The following is a 12,404-nucleotide window of genomic DNA, read 5'->3' as shown; positions in this document are numbered from 1 at the left end:
GAGAGACTTACTGTGCGCGAACACACTGCTCAGACAGTGATACATACTGCCCAGTAAACAAAAAAGACTTACTGTGCGCGAACACACTGCTTTCTTTACTCCTGCTGTATTTGAGCCGACGGTTCAGGCCGCCGGACAAAAAAGGCTTACCGTGCGCGAACGCACTGCTTAAACTGGGAAATGTTAAGGTTAGCAGACTACAAACGAAAGACAAGCTGCAACCCACCGCGTGCGAACACGGCGTATAGGCCAGTAAACTGAGAGACTTACTGTGCGCGAACACACTGCTCAGACAGTGATACATACTGCCCCGTAAACAAAAAAGACTTGCTGTGCGCAAACACACTGCTTTCTTTACTCCTGCTGTATTTGAGCCGACGGTTCAGGCCGTCGGACCAAAAAGGCTTATCGTGCGCGAACGCACTGCTTAAATAGGGAAATGTTAAGGTTAGCCGACTAGAATGAAAGACAAGCCGCAACCAACCGCGCGTGACCACGCCGTATAGGCCAGTAAACTGAGAGACTTACTGTGCGCGAACACACTGCTCAGACAGTGATACATACTGCCCAGTAAACAAGAAAGACTTGCTGTGCGCGAACACACTGCTTTCTTTACTCCTGCTGTATTTGAGCCGAAGGTTCAGGCCGCCGGACCAAAAAGGCTTACCGTGCGCGAACGCACTGCTTAAACTGGGAAATGTTAAGGTTAGCAGACTACAAACGAAAGACAAGCTGCAACCCACCGCGTGCGAACACGCCGTATAGGCCAGTAAACTGAGAGACTTACTGTGCGCGAACACACTGCTTCCTTTTTATTACTGCTGTATGTCATGTATCCTGAGTTATTTTAGGCTGCAGGACCGAAAAGGGTTACTGTGCGCGAACGCACTGCTTAGGCAGGGGGACAGCTCTCCTCCTACTGCCTGTGAACACCGCCGTTTAGGCTGGATGAGCAGAAAGCCTCACTGTGCACACAATGCACCGCTTAGGCTAGTTTTTTTTTTTTTTTTTTTTTTAAGGCCATTTCAGCAACTAAGGCTATTTAATGGCCAGATCATTTTGTGTTATAGAAGCTTAAATATTTTTAAAACTATGCTAGTCAGAAATTCTTAAACCTTCAAAAGGTGGGACAATGCACCGCTTAGATTGGATAACAAACTTTTCTCCCACTGCATCCTTACTATGCGCGAACACATTACTCAGACAGAAAAACAAGCTGTATACCCACTGCGCACAAATGCGCTGTTTAGGCCAGCAAACCTAAAGACTCACTGTGCACGAATGCACTGCTTAGACAAAACAACTTTTCTCATACTGCATGTGAACACGCCGTTTAGGCTGGAGGAACAGAAAGACTAACTGTGCGCGAACGCACTGCTTAGGCAGGAGAACATCTTTTCCCATATACTGTTGATTTAGGTCGGAAGACCAGAAGTGCATGCACGACCATTGATTGTGCGCGAACGCACCGCTTGGAGAACAAGCCTTTTCTCCTAACCTACTGCATGAACACACGGTAAGCTAGTAAATTAAAAGACTCACTGTGCGCGAACACACTGCTTTAGCTATACAACTCCAAAAGCCCTTACGTTTCGTAATGAATTTAGGCTGATTACAATCCCTGCACACCTGTGTGTAAATCCTTAACAGGGCTAAAGTTAGTCTTGACCACCCTGCCAATTATCAGCCTTTGTTTTCTAAACAAAGCATCATTCACGCGGCTTGTAAGATCAAAAAGCGCGGAGAGAAACACAACAGGTGTCAACAATTAAACCGGCTACACTAGCTTGCATTCAACAAGCCGCCGGTAACGTTCTACCGTGAAGGCGAAAGTAAACACCTCACTAGAACGAATATCAAAGGGAAAACCAGTTTGAATCCTCAGGGACCAAAGGCACCTGCACGATAACGTGGCGGATTACTGGCTTCTAATGAAATCATACTCACCGGTCTCAGAATTGAGGTGAGAAAGGCAAAGAGGAAGAGGCATGTCCCTGAATGCATTATATTACGGCGGGACAGCCTCCAGGTCAGTCACATGACATTGTTGATATAATGGTCTCGAGAAAAGGTAGAAGGATGGCATCATTCAAGGTGTAGACCGTGGTGACGGTCTGAGGGAGGTCGAAATAGATCCGCATCCAAAGTTGGCATGGTTCTCCTGTCACGATAAACCAGAAGAGGAGAAAATCACCTTTTTAAGTGTCACGTGCGATAGTGTGAGGGCACTGTTATTACAGAGAGGGTTAAACAGTCAAAACATATGTTTTTCCATGAAGTTTGTTCACAATATGAAAGTGTAGACTGTATAAGTACTGTCGAATTACTGTATGCAAAAACGTGAAATTTGACATTTTAACCCGTATGTTTGTTTATCATGAATTTTCTCAAAATAGCACCATGCGCAAAGCGACTGGTTTCGCCTTGCAGGGTCACATACAGTATAGGTTATCAGTTTTTCAATAGCCTAACTCAAATATCGAAATCGGTAGGTTATCAGGAGACAAATTGACATACACACACCAAATGCACACACACATACACATCCACACAATTACACACACACACACACACACACACACACACACATGTGCGCGCGCAATTACACACACACACACACACACACACAGAGGCACGCATATACAAGCATATACACAAAAGTTGCAACAGTAGGGGGTGGAGTAGGAGATGGAGACAAATTGTCAAGCGGGAGAAGATGAGCAGGACTGAGCGGCGGTCATATTTTGTACCGTCTAGTTATACATTATTCAATCACAAAGAAAAATGGTGTCCTTAAAGGTTGGATATTTCCTCATTTTTTTACTTCAGGTAAAAAAGCATTAAGATCAATTTCCAAAAGATGATTTTATATTCCTCTTTTTAGTCAACTTTGGCATGGGTTGAAATACTTGTTCTCATGGGGCAGCCGTGGCCTACTGGTTAGCACTTCGGACTTGTAACGGGAGGGTTGCCGGTTCGAATCCCGATCAGTAGGAATGGCTGAAGTGCCCTTGAGCAAGGCACCTAACTCCTCACTGCTCCCGCTGTGAGTGCCGCTATAGCAGGCAGCTCACTGCGTCGGGATAAGTGTGTGCTTTACCTCACTGTGTGTTCACTGTGTGCTGAGTGTGTTTCACTAATTCACAAATTGGGATAAATGCAGAGACCAAATTTCCCTCACGGGAACTTACTGTGTCTCTATGGACATGGGGGAAAAAGCTCCTTCTCAGTCGGTAATTATATTTGCCCTGGCTCTGAACCATCTGGTGTAGATGTGTATGCATATGCATATTATGCAGTAATCATGTTATGTGGGATGTATTAAGGCTAGCCAATGCAGTGAATGTTCACTTTCAATAATTGAGCCCTTTGGATACAGTCCACTTTATCACATTGTAAAATGATCATCTACTATCTACTCCTTGCAAGTAACATTGTGGTGCATTAGATGCATATTTGAGGACATTTTCAGAAGGGTAAAATATTTCTATTTTTATTTTGCCTCCAGCCCGGCCCAACATAAGTACCCCCAGTGTTACACCTGTAGCAGGTCTGACTGACGTAGTACTCGCAGTCTGCAATGCAGCCGAGGCTCGTCCACCTGCTGAGATTACATGGAATGTGGGATCACTACATGACATCAGCACAACCAGCATCACTAAGGAGAACCGAGATGGAACCACAAGTATCACCAGTCACCTGTTGGGTGTTTCTTCTAGAGACATCTACCATAAGGTCGTCCAGTGTTTAGTCAGACATCCCACCTTTAATTCGGAGCAGATCTTCAACTATTCACTGGACATCCACTGTAAGTAATCATTCTGATTCGGCAAGCAAAGTTACACCATGTCATTGTGTGTTGCGTGACTGTTAATGAACACAGCAAAACACATAAAACACCATATACAGTGATGGAGTAAATCCGACATATACTGTAGGCTACATATATTAGTAGTATTAGGGCCACATATGAAAAAGAAAAAAAACATTGGCACCACGTCATCAAAGTAGGCGTATTAAACTTGAAATTTCAAGAATAAAGTTGACATCATGTCAAAATGCTATTCTCGGATTTTTGAGTTTAAAGTCTGCATGGTAAAAATATTTGTTTTTGTCATACACATATGCTAAGAAATGCATTTCATTTTTACTGTATCACTAGGGAGGCTAGATCAGTAGAGAGAAAATCTGTTCACCTTTGTATATACTTGGATAGAGGCATGGTCAGTTAATGACAATTATTATCATAAATATTTAGCCTAAAATGTGTGTAATAAAATGGACAGTCGGTGTCTCTTTCAGATCCTCCTCAGTCAGTGAAAATAAAGCTCAATGAGAGTACTGGTCATTCCCGAGAGTTTGTGTGTGAAGCAGATGGCAATCCAAAGCCTGAACATTATATTTGGAGCAGGTATGGCAAAAATGGATGTGTGAACAAGGAAATCATCCCGTCCATGATTTGCAAGTGTTGGATTTTTCACCTATTAATAGGGAACATGAGCTTGATTTAGAATGGTGAAACAGGTTGGTTTTTCCCTACTGACGATGTTTTGATTCAGTGAGTTATTTTGTGAGCTTTAATTACCATTAATTGAAAGAATTTGGTAACACTTTACGGTAAGGGTACATGAATTATCATGAATTCATGCATTAATTAAATCATGACTTATGCATTACTTCATTCCTTTATATGTTATGAATCATCAGGAATTTACATGAGTTCATAGTCTCTCATTAATGACCTCATGCATGAACAATACATCAACTAAAGCATTAGGTACGGTGGGTCCGTCCATCATTATGATTTATGATTTCTTAAGCATGATAATCATGATTACATGTACTATGTCAGGTTTATATTAGGCCTACTCATGAGTTCATGTTTGTGGCCCCTCAACTAAAGTGTGAACAATGGCTGTTTAGAGAACTGCACAAGTTGTGTTCAAATCAGAATTTGAGTATTGATGACAACATTCAGAAAAAGAAATCATCATGATCATTCTTAATAAATCATAAATCATAATGATGTGCTCACCATACTTAATGCTTTAGTTGATGTATGAGTTCATGTGTGAGGTCATGAATGACAGACTATGAGCTCATGTAAATTAAATGTGAATGAAGTAATATGTAAATCATGAATTAATTAATGCATGAATTCATGATAATTCATGTACCCTTACCGTAAAGTGTTACCGAATTCTCATTCTCTGATTTGAAATTTTAATATTTATCTTCAGTTAGTCTGACATAGCCACACTCAGGGCCTGTTTACACGTATCTAGATAAAAAAAAAAAAAAAAAACGGATATTTTTGTATGCGTTTGTTTTTTTAATCGCGTTTACACGACATTTGATTAGAAAATATATCCATACACACTAGAACGCAAAATGATTCCAAAGGCGAATGTTTATGTAGAACCTAAAGTGTCGTCTAGGTCATCTACTTGTCTGCGTTGCCCTCCCTACCTCCCCTCCATAGATATATACACTAGATGTCGCCTTCTGCTTCTCAGCATGCGTCAACACCGCCGCCATCTTTGTACAGGGATCTGAATCGCTAAACTAGTTCTCCTGTATTGTCAGCGTTACCTATTTAGCGACGTTTGGCCATCCCCAGCGATAGAAAACCTTTTTAGCGATTAGCGACAAATTTGGGAACTTCTCACAATGATGGCAGATCGGCTTCTTTGTTGTTGAAACGTAAGAAAATCACCTTTCTCATGCCTTTGTCATTTATGAATTCAGCTACATCTCGTTTGCCCATGGCACTGACCCATGATTATAAAAGTAACGACTGGCGTAGCCTATGTAGTAGCAGAGGTAAATGTTCTACAGATCTACAGCAACTTCTGGTGAGATTACAACTTACATGAGTAAACGAGACGAGGGGTATGTGGCCTCAACCAGAGCCTGTCTACGAAGAGCCTGTTTACTTTCATTGTATCGATCCTGGTTGCAGTTTACTCATTGTTCCTCTAGGGGCCGCCGCTAGCTAGTGCAGAATGAATGGGAGTCTATGGGGCTAGACGGGTAAAATGTATCTTTATTATCGTCTTAAGCTTAGTTTTCTGTAGACTCAACCATAAATACATGCCTGTCAGTTGGAACAACCCAAAAAATTAGATAATTGCTTGAGATTTTGACGATTTATGGTGATTTTATTTTCGCTAGATCTTTGCCCAGATTGACGCTAATGCATTATAGAGGAGTGGATCACTGAAGCAAGATGGCGTCTCGATTGACGCATTCGTTCCAATGAACAGCAGTAGTCAAGGCGACATCTAGTGTATATATCTATGCCTCCCCTCAATTAGCCTAATAGCAGGAGTGGAAAGACGCTTTGGTTTACCAGTGCTAGTTTATCAGTTTGGCAGAAATTACATGCACAGTAGGCTATGATAGGCCAACAATACACAATATGAGATGTAGATGAGTTGTCAGTTATGTTATATCGTGGCAAGGAACGATTAAAATGTGCAAAAGCCTACCAACATCTCACTGTTCACTTTACACAACTCGGCGTCTGTAACACGCCAGGCCAACAGATTACACTATCCCAGTCAAAGTTCAATTGCATATCCGAGAATAAACGTAGGTAAATTTAAAATGTACAGAAGGCTACGCGTTTTAGGCTGATTAAACCGAAGGGAAATTATGGCAAAAAGCGACTCATAAAGCAACTCATAGCCTACATGTGGACCGACGAGGTAGAACTAGGCTACTTTCTCTTAGTACAGTATAAAGTGAGGAAAGTTCCTCACCTCAGCCTACTAATAGCCTATAAACATTAGCTCTCGCCCAAAATAGGTTGGCGATGCCTGCTTTATAACAACGCCACTTACACCAAATCATTAATGAAAACACTGAGCTGTTATGTTGCACTGCTTGCTGGAATGACGAATGCCACTCTCATTGGTTTTACACCCAAAAGACACCCATGACTGGTTAAAAACATTAGGCTACATTTATTTAGCTATCCACAACGTAAACAGGCGATTTAGAATGCCGTGCGTGTATACAGTACGCCCACACATCCTGCGATCTTAATTACATCCAATAATAGGCCTAGGCTAATTCATGAGAATATATCTGCATTTTAATAAAGACATGTAATAACACTGCCGTGATGTAAGTGTGGTAGGATATTGAGTATCCATGAGTTGCTAGGCTACTGTCCATGGACAATGATCCAGCTAGTCTGCACGCACACATTTTAACTGAGAAGGTCGGGGGAATGGGGTTGTTTTAATGACAGTGGCAGCAAGCAGAGCCAACATCACAACACGTTTCAATGCGCTAATAACGCTAAAACTCGCACGTCATGCCAAAACTAACCAGAATAGCAAACCCATTTAAAACTCACCATAGCATAACTTCTCAGATACGGCAATTAATCATGCCACAGCGGGCCAGAATAACAAACATAGCCTACCTTATCTTCTACATACATGTACATCCTCTAGGTTTGGAAATTAAGATTACTTAATCCAACATGTTATAATCCATTGAGTAGGCCTAGCCTAGCCTAGGCTATGTTAGCGTCACAAGACGAGACTTACTTAGCTACATGAAGTAAACAACTAAACAACTCTATAATTAACTCAGAAGTCAACAGACAGTTGCTGTGTGAACCTGTGTGAGGTGAGCACGAAATAGTATGCGAAATATTAAAAATAATCGCATATCACGTGTGGTGTGTAGGCTACAATTTGTGTAAAATGTAAATGTTCAGGCAGGCACTGCACGTCAAAAGCTCCGCTCTAGAATCTTTGCTGCACATATGAAATCGAATTGACCCATGACACAATTGAACGCGTCATCGTTTTAAGAAATCTTCACTTTGGAGTGCGTTTGTAAAAGTATGCGTTTGAGGGAGATAAGTCTCCGTTTACGTGTAAACGAAAGGGCCAAACGCATACAAAAGTATGCGTTTATTCAAATATCTAGATACGTGTAAACAGGCCCTCAGTTCTATTCAGAATTTGAGTCTGATACTGTGTGATTGGGACATGATTATGGGGCATATTTCAACCGATACAGGGGGAGCAATAGCCTAGAAATCTAGACGCACCCTAGTGGTAGCAAATGTAATTTGATTGCGAGCTGGAAAAATTAAACTTTGATCAGGCCAATCCCATCGTGTCTAGAGTAGGCGGGCTGATGGCAGAGTTGCGACGGTTCAACGTGAATTCCCTGCTACATGAAAACAAAGAAGATGGATGTTGCTGTTGGCAAACAGTCAATATGACACGAGTCAAGCCGCGGCCTACTGGTTAGCACTTCGGACTTGTAACCGGAGGGTTGCCGGTTCGAACCCCGACCAGTAGGCACGGCTGAAGTGCCCTTGAGCAAGGCACCTAACCCCTCACTGCTCCCCGAGCGCAGCTGTTGTTGCAGGCAGCTCACTGCGCCGGGATTAGTGTGTGTGCTTCACCTCACTGTGTGTTCACTGTGTGCTGAGTGTGTTTCACTAATTCACGGATTGGGATAAATGCAGAGACCAAATTTCCCTCACGGGATCAAAAGAGTATATATACTTATACTTATACAATCGCAAAAGTTTGAACTACTGCCCCTGAGCAGTCGCACTTGTGCCGTTCCAACCTAATTCCAGTTGGTGATGTCGTCAGTGTCTGGAGCGCCTAACCAAAAATCACAACTGCCTAACCAAAAATCATGAGGTAGTTGTTTTTTCTCGTGGCCCAATGATTGATCTGTGCTGTAGCTTAATTTTCATCGAGAGACTGTGACTCCCCTGCTGGGCTCATTTTTGCTATTTATATTAATTTGACAGTTGACTTGCTTTTTGATAGGCTAGTGTTATAATATTTACAGACTTTTTAAAACAGCACGGTGATTAATGAAGCAGTGGCTAAGGCAGGTGGCCTGTTGTCAGAACATTGTAGGTTGGATTCTCTTATTAAGTGAGATTGTCCTCTTGCTTCTGACTACGTGCAGGTGAACTAGTGTGACACATGGAAATACCTTATAAAGCAATGCAACTTTGTTTGAAACAAGTGTTTTTTTACTCGGAAGTGAAAAGGAGAGGGTGGACAGTGTTTCCCACAGAATTGGAATTAATTTGGACAACGGGGGGGTGGGGGGGGGATTAAGATCGTCTTGGTAGTGTATACTTAGGTCTAATTGAGTGCCTGTCACTTTAAGATGTTTGTGATTAACACAGTTAACGTTAAAAGGCTGCTGATGTGGATGCAATTCATAACGTTTTCTACATAGTTAAAATAAAGGTTCCTAGTTCTCCTTGGGACAAGCACTTTTGAATTTTGGAAAACACTTTTCCATTTATATCGGGATTTTGCAAACATTCGGTGTCAGTCAATAAAATGAGCCCTTCAACGAAAATGACAAGCAGCTGTAAGTAGGCTAAGCATGCTAAATTCTACATCCAAACAGTATTCTAACGTTAGCGTTGAGATACTGCTTGACTGCATAACTTAACTTTAAGTTTAGTCTCTTCAATGTAGCCTACTATGTTGTGATAAGATCTTAGCAGAGTTAACTTCAATGCAGCAGTTTTGAACAAATTTGCGCAGCATGGTCACGATGCTAAGCGGTTTTAATAGCAATTTAGCCAGACGTCTTCTATGCAATGCTTCTATGGCTTCAACAATCGTGAATATTTTGTTAAATGCACATGCAGAGGAGGGGCAGCGGGCTACGAGAGAGAGCAGGGCGGGGTAAGGAAAGGCTGCGTGCATAAAAAGCGCAGCTCAATGGCAATGCAAGGATTTGATCTTATAATTAAATTAAATTAAATTAAACATCTATTCATCTGTGGCGGCCGATTTTGATTTTGTGGCGCCCCGCCACAGATTAGTCAATGTATGGGAAACACTGGGTGGAGTCAAACTCTGGTCACGCGTGCTGGGTACCAATGCGCTGCCGTTAAGCCACAAAACTGACAGTAACATCTGCGATACCTTAAGATCTAGGTGTCTAGGCTATGCATTTTTTAACACAGATATGACAAAAATAATGACAAATATTGGTCAGCTTAAGTAAACTCTTTTATATACTCGCAGTATGTTTAGGTTTTTGCTTATGACAATGACAGCTTTAGCCTAATCACTTTTAGTTAAACATGTCAACGTAGGCTGTGACGGATAATTTCTGGGGGTGGGGTATTACCTAGTGTTCATGGGCTTCGGAAAAATCTTTTTCCCAGTGAAAACATCATCATTCCGCATCATTCACGTCACGTAATGTCAGAGGTCGGAAACTGGGGCTAGATTTTGCTAACAGAGTTGCCCAGTTAGGGGCTTGTCATCACTTTTGTCGTCACGTTGTAGTTCGTTTGTAGTCCATGTGGCCTTTGGAATTTGTGTGAACTTGGGAATTTGCCGTTTTTGTCACTTGAAAGCTGCATATCTTTCTTTCACAAGCGTCTTACACTATATTTTAAAGGAGAATTCCGGTGTGATTTTGACCTAAAGTGTTTTGAAACATGATACCGAGTGTGAACGTATGTCTCATAGCTCATCTCGGCTTGTTCCCTGCACTCCGAAAATAATTCTGTGGGAATGCATGGATTACAGTTTCTTCCAGTAGCAGCAACTGGAATCCATGCATTTCCACGGAATTATTTTTGGAATCTGATCCCTTATCATACCTGTTCATTCTTACTCGTCGCTCGACTTATCGTGACTAAATTCAAGATGGCTGCAAACGCTAAACTTCGAGAAGATACTGTCTGTATAAATCGTCTTGTAAGTAAACTACCAGTGCTTTTTCAAAGTTCTCAATGTCTCGTTTTAAATGTCAGGGCCCTCAGAAGTCTACCAATGAAATGTGGATATACATTGAGCCTCGTAAATGGTGTAAAACAGTGATTTATTTGCATGGCTATGCCGATGCCGAGGCACCACCATTGACCGCCTTGTTGGTAGCATCGGCTAACTATCGCCAGATTTCGGAGTGCAGGGGACAAGCCGAGATGGGCTATGAGACATACGTTCACACTCGGTATCATGTTTCAAAACACTTTAGGTCAAAATCACACCGGAATTCTCCTTTAAGCAAATACAGTTGTTTATTTAGGATTAGTGAGTGTATGTTTTAACCTTTGTTGTGGCATCCGTGTTTGTCACACATTCCGACGGCAAAGCACATGAACACATGCTGTGGGAAAAACAAATTAGCCACGGGGGGGTCCTTGTCATTCCGAAGTGCCATGAATGCACCATTACACGTTGCCACTGTTTCCACCTATTATGTATCACTGCATAATCAACAACGTTGTTGGAACTAAGGTGTTTGAACACCAAATGTAGCGAATTGCGTCACAGGTGCGATGCTTTCTAGAAACAGGTGTTACAACGCAGTTGTTTGAGTGCAACTTGCATCGTACCATAGTGGTTCAGCAACATCGTTGCTAACTTTTTTAGAAACACACCCCAATCAGAGCAACAAAAAAGATCATGAATCCTGTAGGAAGATCAGCCAAAACATCCATCTTCTCAACACAAGCTTTTTTTATGTTGTACAACAGATGCAATAGCAAAATCTAAATGTCTAGCTTCTCTAGGGACAGACTTTTTGTTGTAAACAAAATCAATTGAAGCACGCTCAGGTGACCTGAAGGACTAGGTAATGTTACTCATCTGTCCGTCATTGTATAAAGCCTGTCCAGACAATTCGGTGCAAACTGCTCTGGCTTGGATATAGTTGCTTCTCAATGGAACAAGCCTAGACTGAATTTCCCAGCCTCATATTCTATGGGTGGGGTTAAAATCAGGCAGACTTACAGGCTAATCTTCAGTACTTCCTCTGCACCCTACTGAAAAGGATACCATCACAAGCCTTTGAGACTGTTATTTTCCCCTCTGTGCTCCATGGCATCATAGGTTTCAGTTTGGTATGAAAAGTAGATATTTGGTCTGCACTGACATGGTTGTCTTCAGTATTTCTGGCTTGGTTAACAAGCTAATTACTTTAGGCATATGCCTTAATGCTACATACTCATAAGTTGCACTTTACATCCCCAGAATGTCCATATGAATATTTTCAACAAGTAATATTGTTATATTAGGGCTGTCAATGTAAATGTGGTAATTGTAAAGAGATTAAGGACCGCATATAAAACATTAATTTTTTTACATTGTATTGTATGCTGCCCAAGATTCTTTATTTTACACTTAAACTGGTTACTCTGACACTCGTCACTTTTGCTGCTCCTATCAAAGATCCTTGATTACTAACTTGAAGTGCTGAATTTAATTTTACAAGGTGCATATTGCTTTTGTCTTCAAATGATGATTTCAAATCAAGATACACTAGTAAGAATTGTTTTACATTGTTAATATGAACTTAAAAACAAGTTTTGTAATGCAAAATAATGTAATTTAGATTATGGATTATGTGATTAAGAAAAAAACGAGATA

At 41.4% G+C, this 12,404-nt stretch overlaps 1 protein-coding gene across 8 annotated transcripts in view; it reads left to right on the top strand.

Annotated features, from left to right (window-relative positions):
* Positions 1-12,404, top strand: part of LOC143100150 (nectin 1a-like) — a 57,308-nt gene that overhangs the window by 30,743 nt on the left and 14,161 nt on the right. For all 8 annotated transcript variants that reach the window (XR_012981854.1, XM_076263106.1, XM_076263108.1 and 5 more), the window contains 2 exons: positions 3,509-3,808; positions 4,303-4,411. Coding sequence is in view for 7 of the 8 variants with exons in the window: in XM_076263106.1 (XP_076119221.1) it covers positions 3,509-3,808; positions 4,303-4,411 (409 nt within the window). In the remaining variant the exon portion in view is untranslated. The remainder of the gene's footprint in view (positions 1-3,508; positions 3,809-4,302; positions 4,412-12,404) is intronic.

Source organism: Alosa pseudoharengus, unplaced genomic scaffold, assembly GCF_046254945.1.
Source record: "Alosa pseudoharengus isolate Yale_2024_CS ecotype anadromous, Long Island Sound unplaced genomic scaffold, YU_APseudo_1.1 YU_APseudo_1.1_scf_3, whole genome shotgun sequence".
Taxonomy (NCBI): Eukaryota; Metazoa; Chordata; class Actinopteri; order Clupeiformes; family Clupeidae; genus Alosa; species Alosa pseudoharengus.
Note: the sequence above shows the minus strand (reverse complement) of the source record. Positions and strands in the feature narration are given on the sequence as shown.